Source organism: Nycticebus coucang, chromosome X, assembly GCF_027406575.1.
Source record: "Nycticebus coucang isolate mNycCou1 chromosome X, mNycCou1.pri, whole genome shotgun sequence".
In the NCBI taxonomy this organism is placed as follows: domain Eukaryota; kingdom Metazoa; phylum Chordata; class Mammalia; order Primates; family Lorisidae; genus Nycticebus; species Nycticebus coucang.
The window spans coordinates 136376747-136399687 of NC_069804.1; the positions used below are offsets into that span (position 1 = coordinate 136376747).

Below are 22941 nucleotides of genomic sequence, written 5' to 3' on the forward strand. Positions count from 1 at the left end.
TTCTCTGGTCTATGTTTTGTTTTCTCTAATATCTAGTCCCCTTTTATTTATTTATTTTTATTTTTATTTCATTTCATTGTTTTTGAGACAGAGTCTCACTATCTCACCCTCGATAGACTGCCGTGGCATCACAGCTCACAGCAACCTCAAACTCCTGGGCTTAAGCAATTCTCTTGCCTCAGCCTCCCAAGTAGCTGGGACTATAGGCACCTGCCACAATGCCTGGCTATTTTTTGTTGCAGTTGCCATTGTTGTTTAGCTGGCCCGGGCCGGGTTTGAACCCGCCAGCCTCAGTGTATGTGGCTGGCGCCATAACCACTGAGCTACAGATGCCAAGCCTCTAGTCCTCTTTTAAAAAAAATTCAATATCTGTCTGGCTCTAGGTCTTTCAGTTTTCAACCCCTGGAAAGCAAAAATCTTTGAAAAGATAAAATGCATGTAGTTAACCCCGGGCAGATATTAGTAAAGACAAAAATAAGAGATCAAACCCTTTTTTTACCAATCCCTGTTAGCCACCCTTTACTCCATTGTGCTGGCCCTCTAGTCGGGGGAAGAAGACAAGCAAATAAACAGGTAATGTAATCAAAGGGTAATAGGTACAATACAAAGAAATAGAGCCAAGTTAGAGGAGAAAGGAAATGAAGGGTTAATACTATTTTATGTAAGGTAGCCAAGGAAGCCTACTGAGTAGATAATACTTAAGCAGAGAACTGAACGAGGAGGGAAATGGAGTCATGGGGCTGGCTGGGGGAAGAGTGTTCTAGGCAGAGGAAGTGATGAGTACAAAGGACCTGAGACAGGTGCTTGATGAGCATGGGAAGTAGAAAGGAGGCTCCTGTATATAATGTTTGAGGCCGGAGGTAGCAGAAAATGAGATCAGAAGAAGAGACTATGGAGTGCCTTACAGGACATGGTAAGGATTTGGGATTTCATTCTAACCGTAACAGAGATGGATCTATGATCAGGTGGTTCTGATCAGGGTAATAATGTGATCTGGCTTTCATATTTAAATGATCCTCTGGCTACTGTGATAAGCACAGACCGTGAGGGGACCCGGGTGGAAGTAGGGAGACCAGTTAGAAGGCCATTGCTGTGATCTAGCCAATTGGTGCTGGTGGCTCAGATGAGGGTGGGGGCAGTGAGGTGGGGGAGGTGCTCCGAGTCTGGACAGGCTTTAATTGTAGAGCCATAGGATTTACTGGCACACTAGATAAAGAGTGTAAGCAGAAAAAAGAAAAAGTAAAGGATGACACTAAGCAACAGGAAGGATTTTTGGCCTGAACAACAGGTCGGATGGTGATGGGGATAAAGAAGGGGATTGCAGGATCAGGTTCATGGGGAGGAGAAATTATAAATCCTGTTTGGGACAAGCTGAGGTTGGTAGGCCTACTAAATCTCAAAATAGCATTGTTGAATAGGCAAGTGAGTATACAAGTCTAGGGTTCAGGTGAGAAGTCCAGGCTACAGATATATTTGGGAGTTCTTAGCACGTAAGTGGTGAGCAAAACCATGAGATTCCTGAAGAATGAACGAAATCACAAGGGAGTAAGTGAGAAGAAGAGACTTGAACTCCAGGGAACTCTAATATTTAAATATTAGGAAGATGAAAATTAATATCATCAGTTTTTCATGATTTAGACAGATTTCCTAGTAGAAATCCTGGGAGGCAGCAGAGTTGTATAGTGGTTCTTGATTTCTGGAGTGAGATTTTTAGAATTTTAAGGGCTACTGGTTGCTGTTATACTTATTAAAGAGAAATGGATTGACTTTAAAACTCAAATAGGACTATTTCTGTCTACACTGGCTGAATGATATAGGGCTTCCATTATTTTTCCTCACAGCAGGTTTTTTATAGTAATATTCTCTTTTGTGTAATTTTTGGTTTAATGTTTGTCTTTGTGTTCTAATCTCTGCAGACTATCAGTTCCAAGAGGACTTGGGGATGTTCATTGCATGTATGTAGCACTGAGCATGGTGCTTATTACACTTAAGTCCTCAACAAATAAAAGAGAACTTTAATCATCCATTTGACCAGAATGGATTCTGAGTGCTTATTAGTAGCTAGACACAGCCCAAGGTGTGAGGATAAAGAGGTGCAGTAGCAGGGTCTGGCTTGGATAATCTCTGCATCGGACATAAGACTGAGGTAGACAGGAATAAACTGTCCTTCTGTAAGGTATTTGGACATAATGAATGCCTGTTCTTCGTATGGGTGGACTAAATATTAGGGAAACAATTATCCAAGTTCTATGTGATAACAAACACTGTTGGGCATGGTATATTTCACATCCATCATATCATTATCATTTGACCCTCAAAGTGACTCTGCAAGGTAGATGTTATTAACTTTATTTTATAGATAAAGAAACTAAAGGTCATGGAGTCTCATCAGACAACTTAGTGCTCTTCAACCACATGGCTGTCAACCTGGGTCTCTTAAACTCCCTTTCTATATTAGACTCTTTTATTTTTATTTTATTTTATTTTATTTTATTTTATTTTATTTCTTGCAGTTTTTGGTTGCGCCGCCCTCATAAGTAATTCTTTTTTCCTTCTTGGACACTTGAGTATAAATGTAGCGAAGGCCCTTCTGGTTTACTAGCATTGAGCATAACATTGGAAAAGTTGACTGTGCTTAGAGAAAACTGGTTTCTGAGTACATGCCTCCCACTTACAAGCACAAGCTGGGCCCATACAAAGTCATTAACTCTATGATAGCTTAATTTAACTCATTTTTTTTTGTAGAGACAGTCTCACTTTACTGTCCTCGGTAGAGTGCCGTGGCGTCACACGGCTCACAGCAACCTCCAGCTCTTGGGCTTATGTGATTCTCTTGCCTCAGCCTCCCCAGCAGCTGGGACTACAGGCGCCTGCCACAATGCCCGGCTAATTTAACTCATCTTTAAATTGGGAAAACTAACTACCATACTTACCTTAACATTTGTGAGGGTAAAATGGGTTAAAGTGATTTGAAAAGTAAATAGCACTGTGCAGATGCAAAGGAGTGTTATTAAATATCAACATCTCATTTTATGAACGTAGGGTGCTGGCCCCATATACCGGGAGTGGTGGGTTCAAACCTGGCTAGCCAGCTAGAGAGTGAGTGAGAACATTTGCTAATATGCACAGCAAGAGAGATCTTTTTTCTGAAAAGGACAAAATGGTTAATAGAAGTTGATACTAAATGATAAAATGAAGCCAGGAAATACATCTAACTTCAGTAGTTATTGGTAGCCAAACAAACCATGGTTATAGTTATAAAAATAAATACCCTTTTTACGCAGCAGAACGCTGGCATGTTTCCGTCCATTTCGGTTTTCTACATGGCAGGTATAATTCGCCAGGTCAGCTTCCACCACTGAATCAAAGATGAGCGTCAACTCAACTTCTTTTTCTCCAAGATGCTCTTTGAGGAGCCTGAAATAAAGACAGGATTCTTTGCTGAATTGGCTTAATTTGGGCCGAAAGAATCAATGCAAAGTCTATAATGGTTATGCAGCTCATATAGGTCTCTGGTAAGCGTGGAGAGTAGTGGTTGGGTCTATGCGTGGTTGGGACCTTCAATATGAAAACACAAAAAATAACTCTTGACATGAAGTATGGATGGGAAAGAAAAGAATTGAGGAATTCACTCAGCAAAATGACACATTAACACGTCTTTAGGCTTTGATAAATAAAGCTAATGTTATTTTTGTGGCAAAAAGGAGGAAACACTGAGTTCTATGTTCTAAACTGAGTTTATGAAAACCAATTGGGAGGCGGCGCTGGTGGCTCAGTTGGTAGGGCGTCGGCCCCATATACCGAGGGTGGCAGGTTCAAACCCGGCCCCGGCTGAACTGCAACCAAAAAATAGCTGGGCGTTGTGGCGGGCGCCTGTAGTCCCAGCTACTTGGGAGGCTGAGGCAAGAGAATCGCCTTAAGCCCAGGAGTTGGAGGTTGCTGTGAGCTGTGTGATGCCATGGCACTCTACGGAGGGCCATAAAGTAAGACTCTGTCTCTACAAAAAAAAAAAAAAAAAAAGAAAACCAATTGGATTTTTCCACCATGGCATAAAGGGACAAAATCTGCAGGAGTATAGGTTTTGTGTCAGAGGTAGAGTTTTGACAGTAGTAAGCTAAAGAGGTAAAGAAGGGGGCCTTGAAAATGGTTGAAGATGTTTAGTGGCCTTCTGTCCCTCCAAACATTGGTGAGAAGCCTATTCTCTGCTTTTCTCTGGGCTTTTGTCCAATGCAGTCATGTACCTGTACCCGATGTCTTCCCCACTGATGCTAACATTCCCATGACCCTGATTTCTCCAGGTACTGTTCTCCACTCATCCTTCTGCTTTCTGCTGTCATAGGAGAAATCCTGCTCTATTTGACTTTTTTTATTGTTGGGAATTCATTGAGGGTACAAAGAATCAGGTTACAGTAATTGCATTTGTCAGGCAAAGTCCCTCTTATAAATGTGTTCCTCCCGCAAGAGGTGTGCCAAACGCCATGACACCCCCCCCATGTAACTTTTTCTCCTAGTACTATTTTTTTTCTCCTTCTCCTCCTCCTCTTTCTCCTTCCTTTCTCAAGTGGAGGTACAAAGGAATGACCAGGAACAGGTGTTCTTCACAAAGGGCCTGAGTGGCTGCCATTCTTTCCTTAGGTGTATGCCTCCTGTTTCTTTGGAGAGTTATAATCTCACTAACAGCCAGCTACCTGCAGATGAGGTAGAAGTGGGTACCCTCCCAACTTTTCTTTTCTATATTCTGCCTTTAGCCAAAGAAAAAGCAAATCATGTGTTTACATGGTGGCAATCTGCAGTTAAGTTCTGTGGTAGGTTTTTTTTTTTTTTTTTTGGTAGAGACAGGGTCTCACTTTATGGCCCTCGGTAGAGTGCCGTGGCCTCACACAGCTCACAGCAACCTCCAACTCCTGGGCCTAAGCGATTCTCTTGCCTCAGCCTCCCGAGTAGCTGGGACTACAGGCGCCCGCCACAACGCCGGGCTATTTTTTGGTTGCAGTTTGGCCAGGGCCGGGTTTGGACCCATCACCCTCGGTATATGGGGCCGGCGCCTTACCGACTGAGCCAAAGGCGCCGCCCTGTGGTAGGTTCTTAAATAAATATATTTGATAGCATGAAATATTTTAGATGGAAAATTGGAGAACCATAAGTAATTCTTTTTTCCTTCTTGGACACTTGAGTATAAATGTAGCGAAGGCCCTTCTGGTTTACTAGCATTGAGCATAACATTGGAAAAGTTGACTGTGCTTAGAGAAAACTGGTTTCTGAGTACATGCCTCCCACTTACAAGCACAAGCTGGGCCCATACAAAGTCATTAACTCTATGATAGCTTAATTTAACTCATTTTTTTTTGTAGAGACAGTCTCACTTTACTGTCCTCGGTAGAGTGCCGTGGCGTCACACGGCTCACAGCAACCTCCAGCTCTTGGGCTTATGTGATTCTCTTGCCTCAGCCTCCCCAGCAGCTGGGACTACAGGCGCCTGCCACAATGCCCGGCTAATTTAACTCATCTTTAAACTGGGAAAAATAACTACCATACTTACCTTAACATTTGTGAGGGTAAAATGGGTTAAAGTGATTTGAAAAGTAAATAGCACTGTGCAGATGCAAAGGAGTATTATTACATATCAACATCTCATTTTATGAACGTAGATTATTTATATATTGGCTACTGCAAAAACATTTGTACTTAACATTTATTGACATTTAATATTGATTTAGCTTAATTTATTCTGTTTCCCATATGAGTGAAGGAAGGGATTCAAGTTGGGTTGGTAGAAGAGAGTTCCTAGAATCTGAGAGTCTCCCGTACTAAAATTTGAAGCCCTTTATATTTATGTATTATCTCTGAACCAGGTAAGGATAATACTGTTAGTCTTTCTATTAATTATTTTTCTTCTCAACTAAAACTATCATTTCCCTTTCTTTCCTCTCTTGCAAAATGTACCTAACCAAGAAAAAACTGGAAATTTACTATATTCGTGGCTGACGTTGATTTTTGCTTTCTTGCTGCAATTGGTAAATTCTACCACATTCAAATGCTTTTAGCTTTGTGTGACCGGCTATGGAAGAACCCTCTGTAGTTCCAGAAGCTGCTTAGACACCACAAATTCAGTTTGATTTAAAGCTTCACATGGCGGGCAGCCATAGCTTTTGCCAGGCACGGGGCAGAAAGTTGATCCTGTTCCTCCCAACCAAGACTTTCCTTCTTCGTTTCTAATGCAGTTTCCAAAAACAGCTCTTCACAGGCTGTAGAAAGAATCTGGAGTGAGGGTTTGAAAAATGATCCTTGGTCCATCTATTAATATATATAAGGTGTCTTAATTATCAGTTCTTGAAAAATCTAGAGGTGACTTACTTTTTGTACTTAAAGAGCAAATTGGTGTTTAAGTCTGTAAATCACTGCAGAGCTATCATAATTTCCTAGCAAATATTGATATGTAATAATCCATTAAGCATTCCTTGCACATCCCTAATAAGTGTCTATCTCCATCCTAGATAATTGTTATAAAAGAGATATATACATTAAAATACCTGGTCTCTGTTCTCATTAAGTTTTAAAATTTAAATGAGGAGACAAAACCTATGCAATTGAAAATAATTTGTAGAAAGAATGAGGTAAAACAGGATGGTACAGTCATGCTTACAACAGAATTTCAAAGAAGGAAGAGACTATTATAGACTAAATTATGTAGAAAAAGGTTTGAGAAAGCTCTGGCTAGATAAATAGCAAAAGTTTTCCAGAAGGGAATATAGGAGCAGGCTTTTAAAGAATGTGTGAAAGAGACATTACAGAGACTGGTTTCAAAATGGAGGATACAGGTGAGGGAATTCTGGGATATACTTCAAATGATCTCAGAAGGAATGACTTTTGGGAGGTGTTAGTAATAACCACATGCATTTTGATTTTATTTTTTAACAGATTTATTGAAATATAACTGATATACAAAAATGCAAATATATAATGTATACAACTTGAAGATTTTGGACATATGCATACATCCATGGGGGGGGAAGCAAAGTGGTTCAAGTAGTAACATTTAAAGTAAGGTACATGTAGCAGTGAACACTGGCAAAATAAAAAAATAATCAGCTAAAAAGACAGAAAATTATCAGCTCTTCTTAGGTCCATCAGATAATTGAGGTCAGAGGGAAAACTCCTGCCCCAGAAATTTAACAGAAAGGTAAATACTGAGAATCACAGTGTATTGGGATCAGATTTCTAAGAGCAGAAGCCAGTATCAGTAAGAACATTTAAATTGATAAATTTCTGGAGGCCCATTATAACTAGCTTGAGAATTAAAAACTCCATGGACCCTAGACTTAAGGGGACCCTGCGTTTCATGAGTTTGTGTATGTGAGCCCTACCATGTCGTCAATGTGAAGATTGGAGAAATGTCCCCCTTATGCTTCTTGGCAGAGGAAAATGGAAAAGTAACCTTTTTTTTTTTTTTTTTTTTTGTAGAGACAGAGTCTCACTGTACCGCCCTCAGGTAGAGTGCCGTGGCGTCACACGGCTCACAGCAACCTCTAACTCTTGGGCTTATGCGATTCTCTTGCCTCAGCCTCCCGAGCAGCTGGGACTACAGGCGCCCGCCACAACGCCCAGCTATTTTTTGGTTGCAGTTTGGCCGGGGCTGGGTTTGAACCCGCCACCCTCAGTATATGGGGCTGGCGCCCTACTCACTGAGCCACAGGCGCCGCCCAGGAAAAGTAACCATTTTTAAATGAGCTCAGAGCACTCTGTTCTCCTTTAAAAAGTCTGCCCTTGGGAGAAACTATTTTTTTTTTTTTTTTTGTAGAGACAGAGTCTCACTGTACCGCCCTTGGGTAGAGTGCCATGGCGTCACACAGCTCACAGCAACCTCTAACTCTTGGGCTCACGCGATTCTCTTGCCTCGGCCTCCCGAGCAGCTGGGACTACAGGCGCCCGCCACAACGCCCGGCTATTTTTTTGCTGCAGTTTGGCCGGAGCCGAGTTTGAACCCACCACCCTCGGCATATGGGGCCAGCACCCTACACTGAGCCACAGGCGCCGCCCGGGAGAAACTATTTTATAAGAACCTAAACTACTTAGGTTTTAACAAAGCTTAACCTACTTAGGAGAAATGAAATACCCAACTCAAGACCCCTCTAGCTTCCAGTCTCACTTATTGTGAAGGGGGAAGCCAAGAAACATGTATGAAAATAACAGCCCAGAAGCTCACTAAAAGACTGAGGTCATCATAGAATTATGGAATATGTATTGCTACATCAGTTAGGCTCCTTTATGCTAACAAGGGCCTTTGGCTGAAAAACTACAAATCTCAGATCCCATTTAAGAAGCAGTCTCTAGGAAAACCCAAACAAAATAATAGAAATAATAAGAAGAGCAATAGAGGAAATTTCAGCCTCTGACACTCACTGCTATAACAAGCAGTAAACAGAATATCTTTTAGCCAGATAAACATAAAATTTCACTTGAAAGGCCTGTTTACCTTAGTTCCTTTTAACCCAATATATCAGATCTGGCTTTCAATAAAAAATTATAAAGCTTGTTAAAAATCCAAAAACTGAAAAAAAAAAAAATCCAAAAACTGAAATAACAAAAAACAAATTAATAAATAAAACACAAAAACCCTACAGTTTGAAAAGACAAGGCAAGTATCAGAACCAGACTCAGATATGGCAAAGATTTTGATGTTATCAGGCTGGGAATATAAGATAACTATGATTACTATGTTAAGGACTCCAATGTAAAAAGTAGATGACATGCATCAACAGATTAGTAATATAGCAAGAGAGATGGAAACTCTAAGAAAGAATAAAAATAATGCTAGAAATCAAAACATTGTAATGTAAGTGAAGAATGCCATTGATGAGCTCATTATTAGACCATTCACAGCCAAAGAAAGAATCAGTGAGTTTGAAGATAACATCAGTTGAAAACTCCTAAAATAAAATATAAAGAGAAAAAATAAAAAAGAATGTAACAAAACTTACAAGAACTTAGAAATAATTTCAAAAGGTGTAACATACATGTAATAGAAATGCTGGAAAGAGAAGAAAGAAAGGAATGATAGAAATATTTACAGTAATAATCTCTGAGAAGTTCCAAAATTAATGATAGACACCAAACTACAAATAAGGGAAGCTCAAGCAACACAAAAATAAGTACCAAAATCTTACACGAACCATATCATATTCGAAGTGCAGAAAATTAAATAAAACAATCTTTATAAAAGACAGAGGGGGTAAAAATAAAACCACCTTACTTATAGAGGAATAAAAAAAGAATAGGAAATACATCAGGCTTCTCTTTAAAAACCATGCAAGCAAGAAGCTTTCAAGTGGAGTGAAATACTTAACGTGTTGAAAGAAAACAACTATAATCTAAAATGCAGTATCCAGCTAAATTATCCTCAAAAGTATAGGAGAAATAGATTTTCTCAAATAAAAATGGAGAGAATCTGTCACCATTAGAACTGGCTTGTAAAAAAAAAATGTTTTTAAAATAATATATTCAGGGAAAACCAAAACGATGTATGTCAGAAATTTGGATCTACATAAAGAAATGAATAATATTAGAACAGGAAGAAATAAAGATAAATAAAATCTTTTCTTTTACTTACTCTTGATTTAACCAGCAACAGTTTATTCACAATAATAATAATATATTTGGTGGCAAAGTTAGTGAGAAAAATATTACAAGGGACACAATGGAAGAATATAAATACTCTGTTACAAGGTACCAGCACTACCAGTGAAGTGCTATAGTGTTACTTGAAAGTAGACTTAGATTACTTATAAGTATATATTGCAAATTCTAGGGATACCACTAAACAATGTTAAAGTGTAATTGATATGCTGAAGAGAAGAAAAATAGTATATAAAATTCTCAGTTAAAACCAGAGAAGGTAGCAAATGAATGGAAGACAAAAAACACATACACACACACACAAAAAAAATAAGAGCAGAGAATGTAAACTGTTACAAATATGGTTGATATTTAACCAACAACATCATTATTCGCTCAATTTTTATAGATACACAATATTTTTATATATTTATAGGGTACATATATTATTTTGTTACATAAATGTAATGGGTAATGATCAAGTCAGCCTGTTTAGGATATCAATCTATTTGTCATTTTGATGTGTTGAGAACATTTCAAGTCCTCACCTTAAGCTTCATCTTATCTTACTATCTAACATTAGAATTTATTCCTTCTACCTAACTGTATGTTTGTATCCCTTAACCAAACTCATTCACACCTCACCACATCACACCCATATCCTTCCCAGGTTCTGGTAACTATAGTTCTACCTCTACCTCCATGAGATCAACACTTTAGATCCCACATGTGACTGAGTACGTGTGATATTTGTCTTTCAGTGCCTGGATTATTTCACTTAAGATGACATTAGTTGCATCCGTATTGCTGCAAATGATAGCATTATTTTTGGAAAATAGTATTTTATTGCGTAAATATACTACATTTTCTTTATCCATTCACTCACTGATGGACACTTAGGTTGATTCCATTATCTTCGCTATTGTGAATAGTTCTGAAATAAACATGGAGGTGCAGGTATCCCTTTGATATACTGATTTCTTTCCCTTTGGATAAATATCCAGTAGTAGGACTGCTGGATCTTATGGTAGCTCTATTTTTAATTTTTTTGAGAAATCTTCATACCGGCTGTACTAATTTACATTCCCACCAACAGTGTATGAGAGTTCACTTTTGCACACATCTTTGCCATCATTTGTTATTTTTTTTCTTTTTGATAATAGCAATCCTAACTGGAGTGAAGTGGTACCTCATTGTAGTTTTAATTGGCATTTTCCTTATGACTAGTGATTTTGAGCATTTTTGTTATATACTTGTTGACTCTATGTATGTGTTCTTTTAAGAAATGGCTAAACAGATGCTTTGCCTACATTTTAATGGGATTATTTGGGTGTTTTTTTTTTTTCTTTTGTTGTTGTTGCTGTTGTCGTCATTGAAATGTTTGCATCCCTGTACTCTGGATATTAGTCCCTTTTCAGATGAAGTGTTTATAAATATATTCTCTCATATAACAGTTTGTGTATTCACTCTGATGACTGTTTATTTTGCTGTGCAGAAGCTTTTAAGAATAATATAGTCCCATTTTATTTTTGTTGCTTGTGCTGATGGATTTTAGCCATAAAATCTTCCCCTGGACCAAAGTCCTGAAGTGTTTTCCTTATGTTTTCTTCTAGTACTTTTATAATTTGGGGACTTACATTTAAGACTTTAATCCATTTTGAGTTGATTTTTGTATGTAGTGAGAAATAAAGGCCTAGTTTCATTCTTCTTCATGTAGATAACCAGTTTACCCAGTATCATTTATTGAAGAAGGTACCTTTTTCCCAATAAATATTCATGGCATCTTTGTCAAAAATCAGTTGGCTATAATTATGTGGATCTATTTCTGGGTTCTTTAGTCTGTTCCATTGGTCTATGTATCTGGTTTTATACCAGTACCATGCTATTTGGGTTACTAGAGCTTTGTAATGTATTTTGAAGTCACATCGTGTGATTCCTCCAGCTTTGTTCTTTTTCCTCAGGATTGCTTTGGCTATTTGGGCTATTTTTGGTGTCACATGAATTTTAGGATTGTTTTTTGTATTTTTGTGAAGAATGTCATTGGTATTTTGATAGGAATTGCCCAAAATCTATAGATTGCTTTTGGTATTATGATCGTTTTAACAATATTATTTCTTTAAATCAATGAGCATGGGATGTCTTTCTATTTTTCTAGGTCCTCTTCAATTAGTTTCATCATTGTTTTGCAGTTTTCCTTGTAGAGGTGTTTTACTTCCTTGATTAAATTCATTACTAGTTACTTTATTCATAACTATCACAAATGAGATTGCCTTCTTGATTTTGTTTACAGCTAGTTCATTATTGGTGTATAGAAATATCACTGATTTGATTTTGTATTCTGCAACTTTGCTATGCTTGTTTGTCAGATCTGAGAGTGTTTCAGTGGAGTCTTTAGGTTTTTCTAAATATAAGGTTATGTCATCTGTAAAGAGGGAATTTGGGGCTTTCTCTTTTCCAATTTGGATACCTTTTATTTCTTTCACTTGCCTGATTTTTCTGGCTACAACTTCCACTACCATGTGGAGTAGGAGTGGTAAAAATGGCCATTCTTATCTAGCTACCCTTCTTAGAGAAAAGGCTTTCAGCTTTCCCCATTTAGTATGATATTAGTTGTTGGTTTGTCATACAAAGGCTTTATTATGTTGAGGTATGTTCCTCTATGCCTAGTTCACTGATAATTTTTATCATAAAAGGATGTTAAATTTTATCAAATGCTTTTACTTTGTCTATTAGGATGATAATATGGTTTTTGTCCTTCATTCTATTGATGTGATTTATCATATTCATTAATTTGCATATGTTGAACCATTCATACATCCCTGGAATAAATCTTAACTGATTATGGTTATATCTTTTTGATTTATTGTTAGATTTGGTTTGCTAGTATTTGTTGATGATTTTTACATCAATGTTAATCCGGGATTTGGGTGCATAGCTTTCTTCTGTGTTGTATCCTTGTCTGGTTTTGGTATCAGAATAATACTGGCCTTATAAAATGCATTAGGAAGAATTATTTCCTCTACTATCTTTTGAAATCATTTGACAAGAACTGATGTTAGCTCTCCTTTATATGTTTGGTACAATTAGGCAGTGAAGCCCTAAGGTCCTGGGTTTTTATTTATTGGGACATTTTTTATTACTCATTCAATCTCATTAGTTGTTAGTGGTTTGCTCGGGTTTTCTATTTCTTCCTGATTCTATCTTGGTAGGTTTTATGGTTTTCCCAGAAATTATACACTTCCTATAGGTTTCTGAGTTTGTTACTCTATGGTTGTTCACAGTAGTCTCTGGTAATCTTTGGTATTTTTGTATTATCAGTTGTATTGTTTTCTTGTTCATTTCTGATTTTGTTCATTTGGATCTTCTCTTTTTTACTTGCTTAGTCTAGCTAGCATTTTATTAATTTTATTTATATTTTCCGAAAACTAACTTTTCATTTTGTTGATCCTTTGTATTGTTCTTTTAGTCTCTATTTCATTTAGTTCTGCTCACGTCACCTATAGAGATATTACATTTACATTATTATTTCATTCTTGCTACTGATTTTGGGTTTCCTGTTCTTTTAGTTACTTAAAGTGCATAATTAGGTGTTTTATTTAAAGCCTTTCTACTTTTTGATGTATGCATTTATTGCTATAAACATGATAACTATAAAAGCTAGTACTCTTTTGCTGTATCCCATAGGTTTTGGTGTGTTGTTTCCATTTTCATTTGTTTCAAGAAATTTTTTAAAAATTTTCCTTTATAATTTCTTCATTAAGTGGTTATTCAGGAGCTGTTGTTTAATTTGCATGTATCTGTATAATTTTCAAAGTTCCTCTTCTTATTGATTTCTAATTTATTTCATTGTGGTCTGAGAGGATACTTGATATGATTTAGATTTTTAAAAATGCATTGAGACTTGTTTTGTGACCTAACATGTGGTTTATTCTGGAGAACATTCCATGCGCTGATGAGAAGAATGTATATTCTGTAGCTGTTGGATAGAATGTTCTGGATATGTCTAATAGGTTCATTTGGTCTATAATGCAATTTAAATCCAATATTAATTTGTTGATTTTCTTATTAGATGATATATCTATTGCTGAGACTGAAGTATTAAACATCCCCAACTATTATTGTATTGGAATCCAGTGTTCAGTAAAAATATGTTTGGAATTGTGATATCCTTGTGGTGAATTGATTCCTTTATCATTATATAATAATCTTCCTTGTCTTTTTTAAAAAGTGTTTTACTTTAAATGTTTTATCTGATATAAATGTAGCTACTCTTGATCGCTTTTGATTTCTTTTTACATGGAGTATTTTCTATACTTTTACTTTCAGTTTATATATGTCTATAGGTGACATAAGTTTCCTATATTGCTGGGTCATTTTTGTTATCCATTCAGGTAGTCTATATCTTTTAAATAGAAAATTCAGTTTGTTCACATTCAAGATTATAATTGACATGTGAGAACTTATTCCTATCATTTTAAAACTTTTCCTTGTTTTTTAATATATCCTTTGTTCCTTTGTTTATTTCATTGCTTATCATTGTGGTTTGGTGGTTTCCTTTCATAGTAACATTTGAATCCCTTCTGTGTGTGTTTGCTCTACAAGTAAGTTTTATACTTTGGCATGTTTTCATGAAGGTAGATATTACCCTTTTGCTTCCAAGTGTAGGAATTCCTTAAGTATTTCTTATAAGGCTGTTCCAGTGGTGATAAATTCCCTTAGTTTTTGCTTTTTGGCAAAATCATAATTTCTCCTTTATTTATGAATGATAACTTTGCTGGCTGTAATATTTTTGATTAAGAATTTTTTTTCTTTTTTTCTTTTTTTATTGTTGGGGATTCATTGAGGGTACAATAAGCCAGGTTACACTGATTGCAATTGTTAGGTAAAGTCCCTCTTGCAATCATGTCTTGCCCCTATAAAGTGTGACACACACTAAGGCCCCACCCCCCTCCCTCCATCCCTCTTTCTGCTTCCCCCCCCATAACCTTAATTGTCATTAATTGTCCTCATATCAAGATTGAGTACATAGGATTCATGCTTCTCCATTCTTGTGATGCTTTACTAAGAATAATGTCTTCCACTTCCATCCAGGTTAATACGAAGGATGTAAAGTCTCCATTTTTTTTTTAATGGCTGAATAGTATTCCATGGTATACATATACCACAGCTTGTTAATCCATTCCTGGGTTGGTGGGCATTTAGGCTGTTTCCACATTTTGGCGATTGTAAATTGAGCTGCAATAAACAGTCTAGTACAAGTGTCCTTATGATAAAAGGATTTCTTTCCTTCTGGGTAGATGCCCAGTAATGGGATTGCAGGATCGAATGGGAGGTCTAGGTTGAGTGCTTTGAGGTTTCTCCATACTTCCTTCCAGAAAGGTTGTACTAGTTTGCAGTCCCACCAGCAGTGTAAAAGTGTTCCCTTCTCTCCACATCCACGCCAGCATCTGCAGTTTTGAGATTTTGTGATGTGGGCCATTCTCACTGGGGTTAGATGATATCTCAGGGATGTTTTGATTTGCATTTCTCTAATATATAGAGATGATGAACATTTTTTCATGTGTTTGTTAGCCATTCTCATAACTTTTAATATATCATCCTATTTGCTCCTGGCCTATAAGGCTTATGGTGAAAAATCTGCTATTAGTCTGATGAAGATTCGACCATATGTGACTAAATACTTATCAATCGCTATTTTTATAGTTACGTCATTGTCTTTGACTTTTGAAAGTTTGACTAGGTGTCATGAAAAATGCTTTTTAGTTTGTATCTATTTGGAAATCTCTGAATTTCCTCTAACTGGTTGTTCAAATGCCTTCCTAAATGTGGCAAGTTTTCAGCTATTCTTTCATTAAATAGGCTTTCAATGCCTTTGAACTTCTCTTATGGAAGTTTCCAAAATTAAAATATTCAGTGACATTATGATGCCATATATATCACATAGGCTTTCTTCATTCTTATAAATTCCTTTCTCCTTTTTTCTTCTGACTGGGTTATTTTAAAAGATGTATGTTCAAGTTCTGAAATTCTTTTTTCTCTTGATCTGTCTATTGAAGCTCTCAATTGTATTTTTATGTCATTCATTGAATTGTTCAGTTCTAGGATTTCTATTTTGTTCTTCTGTACGATATTTATCTCTTTAGTAAATGAATTTCTTATTTATATCCTGAATTATTTTTTAGATTTTTTGGTATTGTTTATCTGTGTTCTCTTGTATCTTGCTTAGCTTCTTTAATAGTATTATTTTGAATTCTTTTTCAGTCATTTCTTAAATTTATCATTAGAATCTGCTTTAGGAGAATTATTGTGTTCTGTGCAAGTGTTATATTTCCTTGCTTTTTTCCTTGTTTCTTGTGTCCTTATGTTGATATCTGTGAATCTTGTATAACAGTCACATAATCCAATTTTTTTGATTGGCATTCACAGAGGAAAACTTTTTCCTATAGATGTATCTCTGGTGTTGGTTGGACAGGGCACTTTAGTTTTGATTCTGGTGTGTGCAGTAGTGTAGTCTCTGTGTGATTTCTTTATCTGTAAATACTGTTAGTGAGGCCTATAATTTCCTTAGTGGCTCTGGATATAGTTATTAGCGGAGGCTGTGGTGAGGTTTTGCTGGAGACTGGATAATAGGTAAGCCTGTCTTTGGCCCTTGGGTGGCATACATGAGTACCTTTGTTAGTGGGTTCATGTGGGCTGATTCTCTGACCTACAGTCAACTTCCTTGGGTACAAGCAGTGTCAGGGGTGGGTCAAGAATGTCAGTAAGTTCTTTGGCCCCTGAGCAACATGAATGTTGTGGGTGATACCAGCAGTGCTGGTACGACAACCCTTGGGTGCCAGGTGGCACTTGCTGGTGTTTATGCTCGCTGCAATAGGCTTGGTGAACCAGTCTTGAGGTACTCATGTGGCACAGGCATGTGGGTCCTGGCAGTGGTGGTAGTAGCAGGCTAAGTAGGCACATCTTCAGGGACATGATAGCAGTGCCCAGATGCCAGTGGTGGTGGATGGAGCAGGGTGATCCCAGACCTCTGATTGGCATGCTTAAATGCCAATGGCAGGAGTTCTGGGCCTGTTTTTAAGCCCCCTGGTCATATGCACATGTAACTAGGGAAATTGACACAGCAGGGCAATGCTCAGGCCCCTGGGGCATGAGGGCATTCCTGGGCACTGGGGGCCCAGTGCCAACTGGAAGAGTAATGTTCTCAGGTTCCCCCAATGGTACACACAGGCTTAGGCTGTTGCAGTCAATAATCACTGTAAATGTGAAAGGTCACTGGGCATGGTTACTCACGCCTATTATCATAGCACTCTGGGAGGCCGAGGTGGGAAGACTGGTTGAGTTTAGGAGTTTGAGACAAGCCCGAGCAAGAGTGAGACATCATCTCTAGTAAAAATAGAAAAAACTAGAAGGGCAATGTGGTAGGAACCTCTAGTCCAGCTACTCAGGAGGCTGAGGCAGGAGGATCACTTGACCCCCAAGAGTTTGAAGTTCCCATGAGCTATGATGATGTCATGGCACTCTACCTAGGGCAACAGAGTGAGATTCTGTCTGAAAAAAGAAAGTTGGAGTAGCAATATACAGTAGTCACTCCTCTTCCAACCTTATACAAAGGGAATATATTCCAAGACCCTCCACTGCCTGCGTGAAACCATGAATAGTATCAAACCCTAAATATACCATTTTATTTCTTATGCATACATGCCTATAACAAAGTTTAATTTATACATTAGGTACAGTATGACCTTAGCAACCATAACTAATAATAAAATAGAACAATTATAATAATACACCATAGTAAAAGTTATGTGAATATGGTCCCTGTCCCTCTCTCTCTCATGAAATATTTTATTATGCTGCACTCACCTTATTCTTGTGATGATGAGAGATGCTAACCAAGATGGTTACCAAGTCCAATGGGGGCAATATATATATAGCCATGGATAGACTGGACAAAGGAACGATTCAAATCTTAGGTGGGACAGAGTGGGATGATATAAGATTTCATCATGCTACTCAGAACAGCATGCAATTTAAAACTTACAAATATTTCTAGAATCTTCCATTTAATATTTCGAGACTATCATTGACTATGGACTGTGGAAATCCAAATCACAGAGCTATATTAATTTAAGACAAAGGAGACTCCAGAATGAGGAAAATTATCAGAGCTAAAAAAGAGAATTTCCTGATAAAGGAGTTAATTCCATAAGAATACATAATGAGCCTTACTATGCATGTGTTTAATAGAGTACATGAGGCAAAAAAAAAAAAATAATAGAAGTGCAAAGAAAAAAATAGTTGAACATGCTATTATAGTTGACCTCTATCACTAATGGATAGATCCAGACACAGGAAACCAGTAAGGATATTATCTTAGTTTGTTTTGCTGTTGTTATAACAGAATCCCCTGAACTGGGTAATTAATGAAGAAAATAAATTTATTTCTTACAGTTCTGGAGGATGGGAAGTCTAAGGTAAAGGGATCTATATCTGGCGAAGGACTTCTTGTTGTGTAATCCATGGTGAAGGGAGAAGAAAGTATGCGAGGGAGAACAAGGAAGCCAAAGAGGGCCAAAGTCACTTTTATAACAAACCCACTCTCATGATAATTAACGCATTCCTATGATAATGACACAATCCAGTCATGAGGACACACCTTTCATGACCTAATCCTCTATTAAAAATCTCACTTCTCAACACAGTTGTATTGGGGATTAAATTTTCAACACATGAACTTTAGAGGATCTATTCAAACCATAGCAGATATGTTGAACTGACCAGCATAATAATCAACAGGATCTAATTGACATTTATAGAATACTTCATCTAACAACAGCAGAATACAAATTCTTCTCAAGCTCACATGGAACGTTTACCAAATAGACCACCTGTGGGCCATAAAACATACTTTAACAAATTTAAAAGAATAAAAATCATACCAAATAAGCTCTTAGACCAAAATAGAATTGGGCTAGAAATCAATACCAGAAAAATAGCTGTAAAATTCCAAACTATTTGCAACTCTAAATAACATATAAGTCAAAGAAGTCTTGAGAAAAATTTAAATATATTGGGAAATAATTTAAAATGAAAATACGGCTTATCGAAATTTGTCCTATGCAGCAAAAGCAGTGCTTAGAGGAAGTTTGAAGTAGTAAATGCATATGTTTCAAAAGAAGAAAGATCTAAAATCAGTAAGGTAAGCATATACCTCAGAGAATTATAAAAAATGAAATAAATCTAATTAAAAAGTAAGCAGAAGAAATTACAAAAATTAGAGCAGAAATCAAGGAAATTAAAAACAGGAAAAAATAGATAAAATCAGTAAGAACCAAAGCGAGTTCTTTGAAAAAAATAATAAATAAGATTGATGAACTTCTAGTCAAGGGAAAAGAGATATGGCACAAATTAGTAAATTACAAAATTCAGAAATGAAAGAGGGTTCATAACTACTGATGCCATGGACATTAAAAGATAATAAAGGAACATTATGACTACTAAGTCCACAAAATTGATAATTTAGATGAAAAGTCTTTGAAAGACACAATCTATCAAAACTCACACAAATAGACTTAGATACTTGAATAGGCCAATATCTATTAATTAAATTAAATCAATAATTAATAACCTTCTAAAACAGCACCAGGCTCAGATGGGTTTAGAACATTTCACAAACATTTAAGGAGTATATGATATTAATTTTCTAGAAAGTAGAAGCAAAAATACTTCCTAACTCATTCTTCAAAACCAGCATTACCCTAACAATAAAACGAACATATTTTAAAAAAAGAAAACTACAGATTCCTATGTCTCATACACATAGATGCAAAAATCCTCAGTAAAGTATTAGCTAATTAAATGTAATGGCATATTAAAAGAATCATACAATATGACAAAGTAGAATTTATTCCAGGTATGCAAGGCTAGTTCAACATTTGAAAATAGATTAATATAATCCATCGCATGAACAGGCTGAAGGAAAAAAATAACATGATTGTCTAAACAGATGCTGAAAAAGCATTTGACAAAACCCAATACCCATTCATGATTAAAAAAAAAAAAAACTTTCTGAAAAATAGAAATCAAGGGAATCTTACTAAACTTGATAAAGAACATCTATAAAAGACTTCCAACTAACATTATACTTCAGGGTGAGAGACTGAATGCTTTCCCTCTACCATCAGGAGCAACACAAACGTGCCCACCCCAACTCTTCCTCTTCAATATCCTACTGCAAATATTAATGTGATAAAACAAGAAAATAAAATAAGAGGTATATAGTTTACAGATTCATAAGAAAGAGAATCGCTTAAGCCCAGGAGTTGGAGGTTGCTGTGAGCTGTGTGAGGCCACGGCACTCTACCGAGGGCCATAAAGTGAGACTCTGTCTCTACAAAAAAAAAAAAAGAAAAAAGGAAATAAAACTTTGTTCACAGATGACATGATTGTCTATCTAGAAAATCTAGAAGTATCTATGAAATCTAATAGAACGATTAAGGAATTATAGCAAGGTTGTAGGGTACAAGGTTAGTATACAATAGTCAGTTGCTTTTCTATATACCAGCTATGAGCAATTGGATCTGAAATTAAAAAAACAACACTATTTACATCAATACCAAACACTGAATTACTTAGGTATAAGTTAACAAAATATGTATAAGAACCTTAAGGAAAACTATAAAACTTTAATGGAAGAAATCAAAGATCTAAATTAATGAATAAATATTTCATATTCACAGATGGAAATACTCAGATTATTAAAATGTCAGTTTTTCCCACCATTATCTGTGGGTTAAACATAATCCACATCAAAAAATTAAGAAAATTATTTTACAAATATGGATACATGGATAGTAAAACTTATAAGGAAAGTAAAAATACCCAGAACAACTTAACACAATATTGAAGAAGAACAGAGTCAGTTTCAGAACTCAATACTACTTAAGTTCAAGACTTATTATAGAATTTTTTTTCTTTTTTTGTTTTTTTGAGACAGAGTCTTACTATGTCGCCCTCAGTTGACTGCTGTGGCATCACAACTCACAGCAACCTCAACCTCTTGGGCTTAAGCAATTCTCTTGCCTCAGCCTCCCAAGTAGCTGGGACTACAGGCGCCCACCACAATGCCTGGCTATTTTTTTGTTGTTGTTATTGTTGCAGTCCTCATTGTTGTTTAGCTGGCTCAGGCTGGGCTCAAACCCGCCAGCCCTGGTGCATGTGGCTGGCACCATTAACTACCGTGCTACGGGCACCGAGCCTCAAGACTTATTATAAAGCTACATTAAGTAAGACAGTGTGATATTCACAAAATAATAGACAAATATATCAATAGAACAAGATAGAGAGCCCAGAAATAGACCCTCATGCAATAAACCCAAACATAGTCAACTGATCTTTGACAGAGGAGCAGCAAAGACAGTTCGGTGGAGAAATGATGGTCTTTTCAACAAATTGTGCCAGAAAAACTGGACATTCATATCCATATGTAAAAAAAGAAATGGATCTAGATACGGATCTTATATGTTTTACAAAGATTAACTCAAAGTGAATCATAGACATAAATGTGAAGCACAAAAACTATAAAAGTTTTAGAAGATAATATAAATGTCCTTGAATTTGGTAATAAATTTTAGACACAACAGCAAATGTCCAGTCCATGAAAGAAAAAAACTGGTAAGTCAGACTTCCTTAAAATTAAAAACATCTGTTCCATGAAACATAGTTAAGAGAATGAAAAGACACGGCAGAAAGTAGGAGAAAATACAAGCAAAACACAACTTGAACGTAGAATCTACGAAGACCTCTTAAAATTCAACAATAAGAAATTAAACAGCACAATTTAAAAACTGAGCAAAAGGTCTGAATAGATACCTCGCCAAAAAGATATGTAGGTAGCAAATAAGGGTCTGAATATATGCTCAATAATGTCCATCATTAGGGAATTTGAAAATAAGACAATGACATACATACTTACTAGAACGATTAAAATCTAATACACTGACAGCACCAAATGTTGGCAAAGATGTGGAGCAAAAGGAATTCTCATCCATTGCTGGTGGAAATAAAAATTGGTATAACCACTTTTAAAGATATTTTCGTATTTCTTATAAAGCTAAACATTGTTTTGTTATGTGATCCATAAATCATATTTTTGTATCTATACAAAAACCTGTGTATAAGTGTTTATATCAGCTTTATTCATAATTGACAAAATGTGGAAACAACCAAGATGTCACTCTATAGGTGAATGCATAAACAACTGTGGTACATTCAGACAAGGAAATATCATTGATTGATAAGAATAAATGTGTTATCAAGCCACAAAAGACATGGCGGAACCTCTAAATGCTTATTTCTAAGTGAAAGAAGCCAGTTTGAAATGCTGTATGATACCAACTATATGACATTCAGGAAAAGGAAAAACTATATAGTAAAAAGATCAATAGTTACCAGGGATATTGGGGGAGGGAGGGATGAATAGTCAGAGCACAGGGAATTTTAAGACAGTGAAGCTATTCTGTATGATACTGTAATGGTGGATACATGTTGTCACGCACTTGTCAAAAACACAAAGAACTACTCAACATAAAGAATGAACCCTAAACTATGGACTTCAATAATAATTCATCAATAGTGTTTGGTTAAATTGTGTCTTATAGGCTTGGCACCCGTAGCTCAGTGGTTAGGGTGCCAGCCACATACACCAGGGCAGTGGGATCGAACCCGGTCCCGACCTACTAAACAACAATGACAACTGCAACAACAACAACAACAAAAAAATAGCTGGGCGTTGTGGCAGGCACCTGTAGTCCCAGCTACTTAGGCGGCTGAGGCAAGAGAATCGCTTAAGCTCAAGAGTTTGAGGTTGCTGAATCAGTGACACCACGGCACTCTACCAAGGGCAACATAGTGAGACTCTGTCTCAAAAAAAAAAAAAAAAATTGGACCTTATACCACACAAATAGCAAGATGTTAATAATAGGGGAAATTGGGAGGGGGTCAAAGGGATTATATGGCAGCTCTGTGTCCCTTTTCTTCTAATTGCAGTAAAAAAAACACACACATAATAAAAATTTACTCTCTTATCTGTTACGCTTTTTTGTAACCCTAAACCTGCTATGGAAAAGAAAGTTTATTTTTTATTTATTTATTTATTTATTTATTTATTTATTTATTTATTTTTGTAGAGACAGAGTTTCACTTTATGGCCCTTGGTAGAGTGCCGTGGCATCACACGGCTCACAGCAACCTCCAACTCCTGGGCTTAAGCGATTCTCTTGCCTCAGCCTCCCGAGTAGCTGGGACTACAGGCGCCTGCCACAATGCCCG

At 36.6% G+C, this 22941-nt stretch overlaps 1 protein-coding gene across 1 annotated transcript in view; it reads right to left on the bottom strand.

Moving 5' to 3' along the window:
• Positions 1–22941, bottom strand: part of IL1RAPL2 (interleukin 1 receptor accessory protein like 2) — a 678833-nt gene that overhangs the window by 28204 nt on the left and 627688 nt on the right. Inside the window, exon 6 of the mRNA XM_053579080.1 lies at positions 3272–3417. Coding sequence (XP_053435055.1) covers positions 3272–3417 — 146 coding nt within the window. The remainder of the gene's footprint in view (positions 1–3271; positions 3418–22941) is intronic.